Source organism: Bombina bombina, chromosome 2 (assembly GCF_027579735.1).
Source record: "Bombina bombina isolate aBomBom1 chromosome 2, aBomBom1.pri, whole genome shotgun sequence".
In the NCBI taxonomy this organism is placed as follows: Eukaryota; Metazoa; Chordata; class Amphibia; order Anura; family Bombinatoridae; genus Bombina; species Bombina bombina.
The window spans coordinates 617,573,120-617,589,545 of NC_069500.1; the positions used below are offsets into that span (position 1 = coordinate 617,573,120).

Sequence of the window (16,426 nt, forward strand, 5' to 3'; positions counted from 1 at the left end):
AAAATGCCTTGTTAGAATATTTGTAACACCTGATCAGTAATATACAGAAGACGTTTCTTTCTATTAGAAATGACAGAAAGTATCATCCTCACTGTATGTCCGATTTATTCCTGAACTGCTATATTTGGATTCAGTAATGTAACAATATATTTTAAACAAGTGAAAAGTGCAGATCACAATTATTAATACAGCTTACAGCGTGTATCTGAAGCTCAACAACAACTTTCAAAGGCATCACTCCTGGCCGTAAGGAGATTGATTAGAAACCACTGGTTACAAGTCAGCACTGTCTTCTGTATGGGTGTAAAGGAGGAGCCGTTTTCAAAACTCTGCAAAAATGGAAAGAACAAACAAGATAAATTTAGACCAGCAAAGATTTTTTTTTTTTTTAAATAATAGAAAATGGTTTCAGGGACATGAAAAGAAAAAACTACATATTGTTATATATATTTTTTTAGTTATGATATATTATAAAAAGTTATCAAACCATTATTTAAAAAAAAAAAAATCAATATCACTTTCCATTTTATAGGTGGCTTTTAACTGCAAAACTGGAAGATTATACATACATATATAGTTATATACACATTTCCAGAAGAGCAAGGAGTGGAGTCACTACTGTCCCAAAGAACTAGGAGGCAGAATTTGTCTCCTTATACTGTACATACACATGCATAGTACCTATAAATAAGAAACACACATATATATATATATGTATTTATGTGTGTTTCTGAATGATGTCGGATTAGTGTAGGGATGAAAGTGTGGAAAGTGTTGGGAATTGGAGCAAGGGAGATCATGACCTAGATTTTGTCCCACGATCCACTGGATTCTGTTTGGAAAGAATATATATTATGATACTAATATATAAATACCAAACTTACTAAATGAATCCATGTAATCTAACATCTATTATAGATAATGTTATTAAATATTGAAAGGGAATGTGATGGTTTATACTAATAAAAGTAATATAATACATGCAAATGAAAAATGCAACACATAATATGCCATCAAAAGCACTGCGAAAATAAATTATGGTGAGTAGAAAGATGGGGAAGAACCCACCATTATGTATCAAATAATATGCAAACATTCTTATTTTCAAATAATTTCCAAGTGCTATCATATAACTTGCTCAGTCACTGAATCGGATTAGGTATGTATGAGAGGATGCTTGCAGAGAGTACATTTTTAAAAGCTAAACCTAGGTTTTATCTACTGCAAATTATAATATACCGTGCATGAATGTGATGTATTTGCATATATTTTTGCGTGCATAATTATGTGTATGTATACAAAATGATATTAGTAAATGTATGCAAATTAATTTCACTTTATAAAGTTAATGATTTAGTAAGATATGCAATACATATACTACTATATTAGTATTACACTTAGCTCAGGTCTCTTCAATCCGGTTCTTGCTATGAATGTGGTTGCCTCCTGGAAAAGCGTCCTGTTTCCATGGATAAACAAACGTTACAACTTCCATGGAGCGTCCCTTGCGTCGCCAATTCTAGCTATGGCTCGTTTCTTTTGACCCTAGTGATTCACCGTAGCACCTCCTCCTAAAGCAGAATAGTTGAGTAGTCCTCCATATTGGTAGTGGAAAGAAAGGAGTGTGTAGGTGCGACTGCGTGTGCGCGGAAGGTTTGCGGAGATTGGCCTTTGTGTTCCGGAAGAGGAGGACGTGTCCGGTGTTGTCTAGATGTTGTTGTGGTTTAGCAGGTAGGTGTGTGTCCTGCAGTGCACGAGGAGAAAGTTGCTGTAACAGTATTTAAATACGCTGTGTCAGCATATAAGCACAACACATGTCAGAAGCCTATAGTGATTATCTTACAGGAAATGGAGGTCAGCTGCTACTCTCCATGAAAGTCTGTTTATATTATATGTCGCTCTTAGCAAATTAAATTCAAATTCTGAAGCCATTCAAAAATCACACGCAATTCAAAAAGTCTCAAAGGGACATTAAACCCACATTTTTTCTTTCATGATTCAGATAGAGAATACAATTCTTAAAAAGTTTCCAATGTACTTCAATTATCAAATGTTTTTCATTCTCGTGTTATTCTTTGTTGAAGAGATACCTACAGTGCACATGCCTGGAGCCCTACATGACAGGAAACAATGCTGCCATCTAGTGCACCTCCCAATGTATAACATTGTTGCAAAACTGCTGCCATATAGTGCTGCAGACGTGCACACTCTTTAGCTTACATTTCTGCTTTTCCACAAAGGATAACAAGAAAACAAAGAAAATTTGATAATAAAAGTAATTTAGAAAGTTGTTTCTAAATCAAGTTGTTAATCAAGAAAGAAAAAAAATAGGGTTTTATGTCCCTTTAACCTAACTGAATTGCTATAGTTTGGCAATTGAATTATATAAGACCCTTTGAGGGTTCTCTCTGAGTAATAATAATTAAACTAATATAAAAATGCCCCTCTTTCACCTATATACTTCATTGTGTATTCCCTGTATTCAAATTACCAAAAGTTGTGTTGGTCAATATATATATATATATATACTGTACTGTATACTGCTGTGCAGTTAAAACTAGTAATAAGAATTTTTTTATATAATTCTTTTAGAGATTCATTATATTAAAAATTTTAATTTTTAAATGACAAAATAGAAGAGCAAGAAAAGTAGACACAATAGTAGAATAAGAAATCAAGATGGGTTAGATGGCTAGAATATTATAAACTTTTATAATTTCACTAGACAAACTCCTTATGTTTAATTGTTAACCTTATTACTGTGTTCTGCAGCATGCAGACATTTAACATTACAGTATATAGTTATCAGTGCACCAAATACTATTTTGCTCCATAGTTTTGTGTTGTTTTAACTTTTCTTGTTTTAAAGTATTCATTTTGTATAATATACTGTCTATAGGTTATTATGGTAACTTTTTACTTTTCTGATGAACCAATGGCAAATGTATTTTAGCTATTCGTGATATTTGAGACCTCCATACTTATTGGTTGGGCTTGAGAACATTTATAGTAATATGGTGTTTGTTTCCCACAGAAAGAAGTAAAATGGACTTTTCGTGCCAACAACAGAATGAATGTATAAGGAGCTCAGTTGCTTGTAACTGGAACTTGGCAGAAGCACAGCAAAAACTGAATAGTTTGGCACTTCATAATTCAGAGTCTTTAGATCAAGAACAGGCCACAGCTCAGACAGGGGCATCTGAACTGAAACGTAGTGAAGAAGAATGGAGAAGAAAAGAAGATTTGCTGCCTCCCAATGAGAGCTGGGGACTGCCCACCTCAGAGGCTCTTAGTCAAGATGTATTTAACAAGGTAACTATACATTCTACAGCACCTTCCCTAGAAGATCAGCATACCACATCATTGAAATCCCTAGAGTTGTCTCTGTACACTCCTCCCCAACCACTAATCCACTAATAATCATTGATCCTAATATTTTAGTATACTTCATATGGTTTTACATGTGAGAATTTATTAACTCTTGTTTCATGATTGTTCTGTTTTTTTACCCAACAGAGTTTTATAAATCAGGTTAAGAAAACAAAAGTAGAGGATGAAGATCAATCATTATCTTTTATACAGAAATATGAGGAGAAAATTCGACATTTTGGTATGTAAAAATAATATTTTTCTTTCTGTAGTTGTCTCCATCCAATTTTAATTGTGAGTTTTTGTGGTAGTAATCAGTCAACCCACCTACTGCTTAAATGTATTAATAATAATAATAATGATGAGTGTTTTCTACAAGGCCTATTTAATGAGCACATAACCCATCTAAAATTTAAGCCAACATTAAATCCAGATTAGCTAATATTTTTTTAAAGGGCCATAATACCCAAATGTTTAAACACTTGAAAGTGATGCAGTATAGCTGTAAAAAGCTGACTAGAAAATATCACCTAAACATCTCTATGTAAAAAAGAAAGATTATAAGATCTTGATGAAGATAGTGGCAGAGAGAATGAAGTCAATATTACCGAAACTAATCCATCCTGACCAAGTCGGTTTTGTAACTGGAAGAACCTCTGAGAAAAATATAAGGAAAATTCTCCATGTAATCTCTTATTTCATGGCCAATAAATCCTCTCTGCCGGAGGCCTTCCTGCTATCTTTGGATGCAGAGAAGGCCTTCGACAGAGTGGAATGGCCTTTTCTGTTCAGGGTTCTAAGGAGTTATGGATTTAGAGATAACTTTATTGGCAGGATTTACTCTGACTCCAAGGCATCACTTTTGATTAACAGCGATATCACGCAATCCTTTACACTTTCAAGAGGCACCCGTCAAGGGTGTCCTCTTTCTCCGTTACTTTTTAACTTAGTCTTGGAACCATTGGCCATTAGATTGAGAGACTTGCTTCCAGGAATTAATATAGGTAAATCGGCATTAAAAATCTCCTTATTTGCAGATGATCTTCTTTTCGTTTGCAATCCAAGGGATTCTATTGATCGGGTAACGGATCTTTTAAATACATATGGTGCTATATCGGGATACAAGACCAACTTTTTGAAATCAAAAGTAATTTGGTTAACTAGGAAAAACGATCAGACCAAATACCAGTTTCTCGACTCAGAGGTTTTGGAGTATCTGGGCCTGAAACTTTCTATTGATCCTGTATATTGGTATTGAGACAATATTCTCTTAGCTCTACAGGAATCTAAGGAAAATATGAGGAGGTTGGGCATCTCTTCCGGTTGCGCTCTCGGGTAAAATACATTTACTTAAAATGTTTATAATCCCAAAAATTTTATACCCATGTAGAATGCTCCCCTTCTTAATTAAAAAGCCAGACCTTTGGCGATTCAATCAAGCCCTGAGATACTTCTTGTGGAGCGGGCGAGAATAAAGCTAGATGTGTTATATCAGAAATACTCGAAAGGAGGTCTAGACTTACCAAGTCTGGAATATTATAATCTTGCTACTATTCTTTGCTTTCCAATTGATTGGTTACTCCAATTATTTAAATTGTCTGATAGAGATCTCGAGGAACATTCTTGCTTTCCCCACGCCCTAGGATTTTTAGTTCATGCTCCAAATAAACTCTTAGGGAAGGAAATCTCTAATCATCCTCTATACAAAGATATTTTAATATCCTGGAGGATGATGAGATCCTTTGGCCATCCAACTAGTTTTTCTAAGTGGCTACCTGTTCAAGGGAACCATTTTTTTCCGTTAGGCAATTTAGTCAATGTCTTTAAAATATGGTCCCCATTTAAAGATCTTATTCTTAAAGATTTTTTTTATTATAACTCAAAAAAAGTGTACAACTTCTCCGAATTTCAACAAATGAATCCAGTAGTTCAGAATAAACATACATTTTATTTTCTCAAAGTAAAAAATTATGTTTATAAAACTCTAAAATTGGCCCCACAGATCTTTTTGGAACATCCCTTACTAGATTTTATTAAACCGGAAAAATCTTCATTATCTAGTATTTATAAAATACTGAAAACAATGGAGAGAAAAGACAATACATCTAAGCTAGTCTCTTACTGGAAGGAGATTTTAAATACTACTGATCCTTTGGACCTATTTTTTTGGAGCCTAAAAAAAGTTCAGTCATTAACCCAATCAACTTATCTAAGGGAAACTCAGTTTAGGTTATTCGATAAAGACTACTTAACACCGCAACGTGTGGCCAAATGGAATCCCAAAGTGAAGAATCAGTGCTCTAAATGATCTTACATCGACCCAAATCTGGCTCATTTATTATGGGAATGTCCAAAGGTGAACCAGTTTTGGTTAAAAGTAGCCCATTACCTGTCTCAGGTGGTAGGACTTAGAGTGACTTTTTCGATTGAATCTATAATTCTTCTTTCAGGTAACAGGGAATGGGGAATTAAAGAAAAATCTATTCTATTGGCTATATTATTGCTTAGGAAACTTCTGTTCATTAACTGGACCACCCCCAGAGTACCTTCTATTAAGGAAGCAAAAAATTTGGTAAAAATTAGGTAATCTTAGCAGCCCATGACTATAGATTAGAAAATAAAAAAAATAAAAAATTTCTAAAAATGTGGAAAGACTTCATTGTCTATCAAGACACAAGCTTTATAAACTATATACAATGAATTAGTAATGTAAAAATGTAGGAGGTGGGGGCAGAGAGGGAGTTCTTTTTTTTTTTTTTTTTTCTTCCTTCCTCCTCCAAATTAATCTTGACCGTTACGTTTTAGAGAGAAAGTACAGCTTAAAAGACCTTTTGTTATTTAGATTACAAGACTCTTGCAGTGTATCTCCTTTACATGTTTATTATTTAGTGTTGTAATTTTTTCTTTTTCATATCAATAAAAAGAATAAAAAAAAAAAGATATTTTACCCCAAAAGTTCCTCAGTAGCCACATCCCATTGTAAAGGACTTCTAAGCGGCAAATCAGTATGTCTGTCCCGGGACAGCTAAGGGGTTTAGCCTCGTGCACTCTCATATTATTTCCCTATTCAGTGCAAGGAAGTTTACAATGTAATCTCATGAGTTAAGTCAAATCTCATGAGATTACAGTAAAAGAGTTCATGACCTCAGCACTGCTGATTGGCTGCTGTTCATTTCTTCATTTTTTTTACCTGCAGCTGAGTATAACTTTTTACACAGAACTTACTCTGCTGAGCTGAGGAAATTGTGAGGTAAAATATCTTCATTTATTACATAGAGATGCTCAGGTGATATTTTCCTGTCAGCTTACAGTTATACTGCATCAGTTTCAGGTGATTTAGCATATGAGTATTATGTCCCTTTAATGTTTGTTGCTCAAATTATAGTTAAATTATGCAATTAAAGGTATAGGAAAGTCAAAATTAAACTTCCATGATTCTGATAGAATGAGGTGACATTTCCACCTTTTAGCCAAAAGCCGTGCTAGCAAACGCCTATTGGCTAAGAGGTTGAAAGATCACCTCTTTTATAAAAGAGGGCTTTGCTGTGGGCAGCCGGAGCTGCTTAGTTTAGCAAGGAGGCCACGGGGAAAAAGGTACTTTTAACATAACTTTTTAGAAAGTCATCAATGAAGGTCCCATTTATTTTTAGTGCTGGCTAATCCTAGTGTTTTTGAAGTGCTAGGATTTACCATCCCTTTTAAAGGGATAGTACACATTATTAGGCTATGGGAATACCACTGATCCTATAACCAGCCCTCCTCTGGCTATACCCATGTGCCAGTGTCACTACTGTGTCATTATGTAGTGCTGGGTGTTATTATACTGATGTAGATACCACTGATCCTATAACCAGCCCTCCTCTGGCTATACCCACGTGCCAGTGTCACTACTGTGTGTCATTATATAGTGCTGAGTGTTATTATACGGTCGGTCGGTGATGCAGATACCACTCCTATAACCAGCCCTCCTCTGGCTACCTATACCCATGTGCCAGTCACTAGCACACTACTGTGTCATATAGTAGTGCTTGGTGTTATTATACTGGTGATGCAGATATACAACTGATTGTATACCAGCCCGAGCCTGAGCCCTCCTCTGGCTATACCATCTGTACCAGGCAGTGCAGTGCTGTGTCACTCACTACTGTGTCATATATAGTGCTAATACAGTATATAGACAGACACACATATAGATAGATTATAGATTGAGATTTGCTAATATATCTATCTATCTCTAACATAAGGATCATGGGCAGGAAAATATATGAACCGCCGGTATAAATACTGGCATCACACCTTGTAAAAGTAAAATATTGAGGGGAAAAATATGGGGAAGTGATACAAAAAGAGCAGAGGGAGAATTAGCAGGTTATAAGAGAATGATGAAAAAGGGGAAAGAGGTGTAACAAAGAATGGAGCTAACTTAAAGAGAGTGGGTGAAAATGGGAAGAGATGAGTGAGGGGGAGATAGAGCTGAGGCAGATAAAGAAAGATAAGTGGGAAAGATGAGAAAGGCAGAAAGAGAAATTAGTTGCATGAGAGATGTGAGACAGATAATGAGAATGAGAGAGTGAACATACAGATGAGAAATTCATGTTTTGTTTCATTATATATCAGGTCACATCATGTTTCTTTATTCAGACTTCCTCATTGACTTGCCAAATACCAGTAAGGGGTCAGGTTCCTTGCCCAATGCCCACTAAACTAATATACCAGTGTTATACTTAACAATAATATTATATAACTAAACTGCAATTTAAATATAAAGTCTGTTTCCGTTGATGCTTTGCTCTGACTTTGGCATCATTTCATTATAGTTGTATCATGTATGTTTTAACCTTTACAAACAGCCCCAGGGGGTATATAATACATCTGCTGCCTGTGACTTTATATGGTTTATGATATCACACAGAAAACATAGCACTCCAGTGTCGCGCTATGGAGGGAGGGGCGAGTGTCAGTGTGCAGGTCTGCAGGAGCAGAACACCAGTACGTGAGAGACATTTAGAGATCCCCCCCAGCTGCCTTTTCTGCAAACCCTTGTAACCCTTCTCCTCCCCCGCTCAAAGTGTTAATAGCACCGCACAGGGAAAAAAAGTGTTATCCCTGCTGCGGTCTGCTTGTGAAGACTGTTAGATTAAAAGTGATGTGTGTGGGCGGAGTTCTGGGAATTGCCGATTCCCACTTTTGATAATTAATCACAATTGCCAAATTAGACTAGACACACAACCAACCGGTATTAGCTTTCACAGTAGTGTTGTAAAAAAAAGAACATGAAGGCTGAAGCTAGCACTGCTTAAAACTGAGGCGGTAAACCCAGGCTGTAAACATTTTTTTGTGAATGTGAGCGCAGCCTTCATGTTCTTTTTTTTACAACACTACTGTGAAAGCTAATACCGGTTGGTTGTGTGTCTAGTCTAATTTGGCAATTGTGATTAATTATCAAAAGTGGGAATCGGCAATTCCCAAAACTCCTCCCACACACATCACTTTTAATCTAACAGTCTTCACAAGTAGACCGCAGCAGGGATAACACTTTTTTTCCCTGTGCGGTGCTATTAACACTTTGAGCCGGGGAGGAGAAGGGTTACAAGGGTTTGCAGAAAAGGCAGCTGGGGTGGATCTCTAAATGTCTCTCACGTACTGGTGTTCTGCTCCTGCAGACCTGCACACTGACACTCGCCCCTCCCTCCATAGAGCGACACTGGAGTGCTATGTTTTCTGTGTGATATCATAAACCATATAAAGTCACAGGCAACAGATGTATTATATACCCCCTGGGGCTGTTTGTATGTTTTAACCGTTACAGACAGCCCCAGGGGGTATATAATACATCTGTTGCCTGTGACTTTATAGCTTTTATGATACCACACAGAAAACATAGCGCTCCAGTGTCGCGCTATGGACAACCGCTGTATTGTAACCCTTCCCTCCCCGGCTCAAAGTGTTAATAGCACCGCACAGGGAAAAAAAGTGTTATCCCTGCTACGGTCTGCTTGTGAAGACTGTTAGATTAAAAGTGATGTGTGTGGGCGGAGTTTTGGGAATTGCCGATTCCCACTTTTGATAATTAATCACAATTGCCAAATTAGACTAGACACACAACCAACCGGTATTAGCTTTCACAGTAGTGTTGTAAAAAAAAGAACATGAAGGCTGCGCTCACATTCCCAAAAAAATGTTTACAGCCTGGGTGTGGGCTTCAGTAGAGAGGGGGGGACCGCCTCAGTTTTAAGCAGTGCTAGCTTCAGCCTTCATGTTCTTTTTTTTACAACACTACTGTGAAAGCTAATACCGGTTGGTTGTGTGTCTAGTCTAATTTGGCAATTGTGATTTATTATCAAAAGTGGGAATCGGCAATTCCCAAAACTCCGCCCACACACATCACTTTTAATCTAACAGTCTTCACAAGCAGACCGCAGCAGGGATAACATTTTTTTTCCCTGTGCGGTGCTATTAACACTTTGAGCCGGGGAGGAGAAGGGTTACAAGGGTTTTTCCTGCTATTATTAATGCGCATCCCTGGCTGCACACTTACCTCAGTCGCAGAAGCAGTTCTGGCGGCTAAAGTAACAAATTTAAGTTATAAGCAAAGCATCTAATAAAATGTATCAATTTGATGAGCAGCAGCCAATAATGTGAAAGTAAAAATGTGCCGGTTGCTATGCGCAATAATAATAATTAAAAAAAAAAAACTGTTGAAGAAAATGATGTGCTTAACAGAACTGGCCATTCTTTCTGCAGGCAGGCTCCACTTTCTGCGATATTATCGCAGATCGCACTATGTTCTGCCTTGGGGGTCACAAGCAGCCAAGCCCATGATGCTTTTATCACGGCTGGAGTGATATTTTATATGTGTGACAATTTCACAATATTTGACTTCTGAATATAGCTGCTAGCCCACCTGGTTTGGGCTTCTCTCCTAGCACGAATATTACGAGAGAAAGTTGCCGGCTTTAGGGGTCTAGCTGCAAAATTTCTGCAGATCGTACGCAGCACCAAGGATTACATCTTTACTACGAAAGAGCAGCTACCTGGACAGCTGTTAATGCTCCAGAAAGTCGTTGTAGCACTTCTCAAGTGCCGGACTTCTTGTAAGTACAATTTATGTGTGGGGAGTGAACAACTTTAAATACAGAATCACACTATGTTGGCGCCTTCTTTTTTGTGTTCTATACAGATTTGCTTAGTTTGAATTGCCTTCAACTTTTGGAAGAAGTTTTTGCCGCCACACCTTCATTATTTGAACTTTGGACTTTTGTGATCACACACCAGGTTTTTGGTTTGATTGATATCATTGTTTGTGAGTTTCACCTCACACAATTTAGCGAGTGGGCATCATATTTTTGTGTTTTGCACTTATAATTGTTGTATTGCACATATTTTTTTTGCACATATTTTTTTATCAGATATATTATTTGTATTTGTTGATTTTAGGCGCAACTGATTTATCACCCTTTGGTTAATATTATCTTTTGTATTTGGCACTGGTCAGTTAGCGACTTTTATACACTTGGTTTATTTCACTGTGAACCATTAGTGTTATTATAAGATTTTTATAAGATTTTTTTGTTAAATCCCATTTAATTAGCTGGGGCTGCACATTTTGACACCATGCAAAGTAAAGAGGAGAGAGTTAATTCACGTCAAGTTTTAAGTAATTTAGATACCCCTTTAGAGGTTTCATCTAAAGGAGATGATGAACTCACAATGGTGCAATTATTTCATAAACTAGAAGATGCTATAAAACGGGAACACAGACATTGGTGGGACATAGACACTTTAAAAAAAATATAAAAATAAAGGTCACATACCAAGAGGTTTAAGGATTAGTAAAATATGTTCTTTTACACATGATGAAGATCTTACAAAAAAATGGCAGAATGAACTAACTGTTTGTTCATTTAAGTTAATAGATCTACTTATTGAATTTAGAGAGTCTCTTTTGAATAATGTGGGTTCAGAGATTGAGAAATTACAAATGTTATTAGGGAAATTTTCAAATAACCCTGATTATATGAGCAAAAACAAAGAGATTTTAGATAGATCAGATATATTCCAAAAGAAATTAATCAAGCTAAAAATTAAAAAATTAGCTAGAGATGAAAAAGACTACTTAGAAGGTTGCATCTATAGTACACCCGTAATAAGTAATGGAATGGAGGATAGCCCTAATGAAAATAATAGTGAACAGAAGGAGACTTTAGAACTAGAAGGAGAAACTAACAATAAATGGGTCAAGGTGGATTACAAAAAACCTAAAGATAAAAAGAAAAATGTGGGGAGTAATCAGAATTTGAGGCTGGACCATCAATCACCAGGTCCCTCTAGGAATAACTTTGATACATGGAGAGATAAAAATAACCATGTCAACCAGGGTGGTTATTCTAACAATAGGAGATTCAACAGTAACCATTATTCACCAAGAAATTCTTTCAACAATAGATATAATCAGTTTGGAGAATATAGTCACAGGAATGATGAATATTACAGGATGTCATTACATAATAGAAATAAACAACATTATCCTGATCAGTATAATTGGGAAAATAAAAAATCAGATTGGAGATCACAAAATGCACAGGATTTTCAGTCAAACAGAGAGCAAGGTCCTCATAAAACACATCAGAGACATATGCCCATACGTCTAAAGCAGTTAGAGAGAGCTCCCCCAAGGGTAGAAAATGTAAGGACTTTTACACCACAAAAAAGATCATACGCAAGCGTGGCAGGAGAGGCAGAGGTAAATCTGCCAAAAAGAAGAGACTTGAGAGAATGAAAGAAGGTATCTTCAATCTCTCGAGTCACAATCTCACAAATGAAGAAATCTGCGTATTAAATAGGGGCCTCTCCTTTTGTCCTTCAAACGAACATAATTTGTTCGAACTGTTTGTGGATCTTAATCGGTTTGTAAGAAAACTGTCTATGCAAAAGTATTTTTGTGATAAGAAAATCAACAGTACAACACAATCAGCTATCATTACTGATGATATGGCAGAAAGACCAACTGATAGTATAATATATCATGAACCAGAAGAGTTATGTAATGCTTTATTTGACGACTATATTCATTCCAATTTAATGTTAAGATCTAATTTTAACCCGCCAGTCACCAGTCCATATATTTCTCTATTTCAAAATCTTGTTCTAGAGGAGTTTGGTGCACTAGAGAAGAAGGTAGGGAACCCCAATCTAAATCTATATGAGATTAAAGCTTTGTCAAGATTAGCCAAGAATGACAACTTGGTGATCAGGCAGGCTGATAAAGGAGGAGGGGTTGTCCTGCAAAATATGTCAGATTATTTACAGGAAGCAAATAGGATTCTTTTAGATCAAAATTATTATAAAAAACTTACATATAATCCTACGAAAACATATACTACCCATTTAATCAAAATGGTAGACAAAGGTTTTCTAGAGGGGATCTTAACCAAAAAGGAGAAAGAATATCTGGTCCCTATATCACCAAATCTAGCATATTATTATCACCTCCCGAAAATACACAAATGTACCAATAATCCACCTGGTAGGCCCATTATTTCGGGCATAGGGAGTCTGACTTGCAACTTATCCGAATATATTGATCATTTTTTAAAAAAAATAGTGAAGGGGCTTCCATCATATATCAAAGATACCCCGGACCTAATAGCCAAGTTATCGAAAATAGAAAAGGCTGAGCGCAAGCTTATTTGGTTCACTTGTGATGTGACAGCTCTGTATTCGAACATAGAGCACGATTTGGGCATATATGCTATAGATATTTTTTTGAAGAGAGATCAATTTTTACCTACCAAACAGAGATTATTTTTGTTGGAAGCAATTTCATTTGTGTTGAAACATAATTATTTTGTTTATCAGGAACAATTTTTTTTACAGATTAAGGGAACGGCCATGGGCACCAGATTTGCCCCCAGTTTTGCCAATTTATTTATGGGGGTATTTGAAGAAAGATACATATACAACTCCCCCCTGGGGGCAAGTCTGGTGTTCTATGGTCGTTTTATAGATGATCTTATTTTTATTTGGGAAGGTACAGAGGACAATGCCTTAGACTTTATTAAATCACTTAATGAAAATAATATGGGACTTAAGTTCACGCACAATATTAATACAGATCATATTGAATTTTTGGACTTGGTACTATATTGGGACCAAGTAGGTCATATTTTGACCAAAACCCACTTTAAAACAGTGGATACAAATAGTTACTTGAATTATAAAAGCAACCATTATAGGGCATGGAAGAGAAATATTCCATACAATCAGTTCTCTAGAATCCGTAGAAACTGTACAAATTTAACTCTTTATGACGAACAAGCAGGAATCCTAAAAAGTAGATTCTTTGAAAGAAATTATCCTAGGGATCTAATTGAGGAGAGTTTTTTGAAGGCTAGAAATAAAGATAGATCTGAATTTTTTAAAACTCCAAAAGAGAAGGAGGATCTAGAGTGCAACAAGTTAGATGAAATAGGCACTAATAAGAACAAAATCAATAAAAATAAAAATCTGAGATTTATAACTAAATATACTTCAAACCATGATAAAATTAAGAGAATTGTTCGCAAGCATTGGAACATTCTATTGAATGATCCAGTATTAAGAAACATTTTAGATGAAAACCCTATATGTACTTTTAAAAGAGCACCTTCACTTAAAAATAAACTTGCCCCTAGTAAAATAGTGATGAGGAAATTTGGAAAAAATATAGAACATAAGACGAAAAATTGGTTGTCTAATAAGAAAGGGTTCTATAAATGTAACAGAGCCAACTGTGGGTTATGTGAATTTACTAAGGGAGAAAAGTTGAAGTTCAGGTCTTTTTCCACAAAGGAAGAATTTGAGATAAAGACTCGTTTTTCATGTGATTCCTCTTTCGTAATATACTTACTGGAGTGCAAATGTGGCCTACAGTACATAGGGAGAACTTCTAGACCCCTGAAAAAAAGATGGGGGGAACACATGAGAAACGTGAAAATATCTTGTATTAAACATAGTGTCTCTAGACATGGAGTTTGTTGTCATGATGGGCAGACGGATTTGTATAGTATTTTTCCTATTGAACAAATCTCTTCTAAATGGGGCAGAAATAGACTAATTGATTTAAGACAAAGGGAGACATATTGGATCTGGAAATTAAAAACTTTGAATCCATATGGTCTAAATGAGAATCTTGACATGGCAGCATTTAATTAAGTTGTAGTCCAATAATTTATTAGTTAGCAGCTATTTTTAATTTTTTGTATTATTATTCATCATCTAATTGGCTTAGGTATTGTTACTACAATCCACTGGGTCTAGGTATTATAACAACATTTACCCTTAGAGTTTCCGATATAAGAATCTGAGCTGGATATCTCTACATTAGGAGGAATAGTTGTTGAGACATCTTGGCTCATTAGAACCGTATTTAGATGTGAACACCTAACTCGTTGAATATATTTTATATATATACCGTTTTATTAATATGTATTTTTTATATTTATTGAATACAAGAGATACTTTGTATTTTTATTTTATGTATGAGGGGTAGTATATTTTTTATATATATTCTATATCTTGTATATTTTAGTTTATTGTGATATTTGCCATTTTTTATTTGCTATATGGTACAGTATCGCTTTCGCTTTTTTGTAAATGCATGAAGGAGTAGTATCCCGATTGGGGGTTGTACGTACGCATATAAGAATTTTGTATCGCATCGCCGCCAAATGTATCTTTTGTTAACTATTACACGTTATTATACATCAGCGATTTGATACTTTTACTTAACACTATGTATCGAGCTGGGTGGTTATTGAATTAGGCTATCGGTAGTCACCTGTAGATCATGAAATTATTGGGTAGAACCTCACACACACTATAGAGGTGTGTTGCTACATTTCCCTCTGGTTGGTCCGATTCCACGGCCGACAACCAATCACTTAGGCGTTGATACACACCCCCTTTGACTCTGGGTACTGCGCACTCCTTCACGCATGCGCTCTGTTTCAGCTTGAACGCCGAATTAAGCACATATAAGCTGTGTAATTTAGATATAGTTTATTCACCTGAGGAAGCGGTCAAGGTAGACCGGGAAACGCGTTGTGATATATGTTTACTAAATAAACATTTGTTTTTAACTATATCTTTATCACGGCTGGAGTGATATTTTATATGTGTGACAATTTCACAATATTTGACTTCTGAATATAGCTGCTAGCCCACCTGGTTTGGGCTTCTCTCCTAGCACGAATATTACGAGAGAAAGTTGCCGGCTTTAGGGGTCTAGCTGCAAAATTTCTGCAGATCGTACGCAGCACCAAGGATTACATCTTTACTACGAAAGAGCAGCTACCTGGACAGCTGTTAATGCTCCAGAAAGCCGTTGTAGCACTTCTCAAGTGCCGGACTTCTTGTAAGTACAATTTATGTGTGGGGAGTGAACAACTTTCAATACAGAATCACACTATGTTGGCGCCTTCTTTTTTGTGTTCTATACAGAAGCCCATGATGCTTTTAGTATCCTAATGTATTTGCAAACATAACAAAAGCTTTATATTTAAGTGAATGTCAAGTTTCATAATAAAGTGCCCGGTTATTAAAAACAGGGGCACTTTCATTCATGAAAGTTTACATTGCATCAGATTTTACAAATACTTACCATCTTCTCCTGAAACACCAGATCGCCGATCCCACGCCTGCAAATCCTCTGTACTTCATTAGCAATGACAAAACCGTCTCTCTCCAAACACTGCTTCCCCCCCCCCCAGGAGCGTTTATCTGGTGAGGCCATACCATGATTGGAGGAAGCCGGTTTCGTCATTGCTGTGTTAGTACAGCAGGAAGAAGCATGCGGGGCGATCTGGCGTTTCAGGAGAAGGTAAGTATTTTTAAAATCTGGTGCAATGTAAACTTTCATGAATGAAAGTGCCCCTGTTTTCAATAGTTTTTTTAAAAACGGGCACTTTATCATGAAAGTTGACAATCACTTTAAATACCACTCACATTCATTTCTCATGAGGATTGTTAACTAATACAGCTGCACTTTTGTCGAGAACCAACCTCTGAATATGAAAAA

General features: G+C 36.2%; 2 protein-coding genes across 3 annotated transcripts in view; one reads left to right on the forward strand and one right to left on the reverse strand.

Moving 5' to 3' along the window:
• SPATA6L (spermatogenesis associated 6 like) overlaps window positions 1-1,825 on the reverse strand; it is a 113,487-nt gene extending 111,662 nt beyond the window's left edge. Inside the window, exons 1-2 of the mRNA XM_053702549.1 lie at window positions 1,396-1,825; window positions 197-329 (exon numbers count right to left, since the gene is read on the reverse strand). Of these exons, the coding sequence (XP_053558524.1) occupies window positions 197-235 (39 nt within the window). The 5' untranslated portion in view covers window positions 236-329; window positions 1,396-1,825. The remainder of the gene's footprint in view (window positions 1-196; window positions 330-1,395) is intronic.
• Window positions 1,626-16,426, forward strand: part of CDC37L1 (cell division cycle 37 like 1, HSP90 cochaperone) — a 28,652-nt gene continuing 13,851 nt past the window's right edge. The window contains exons 1-3 of one of the 2 annotated variants that reach the window (XM_053702548.1): window positions 1,626-1,731; window positions 3,035-3,312; window positions 3,517-3,610. In XM_053702548.1, the coding sequence (XP_053558523.1) occupies window positions 3,046-3,312; window positions 3,517-3,610 (361 nt within the window). In that variant the 5' untranslated portion in view covers window positions 1,626-1,731; window positions 3,035-3,045. Of the gene's footprint in view, window positions 1,732-1,757; window positions 1,855-3,034; window positions 3,313-3,516; window positions 3,611-16,426 lie in introns of those variants that run through there. The other variant, XM_053702547.1, reaches the window with a different exon arrangement.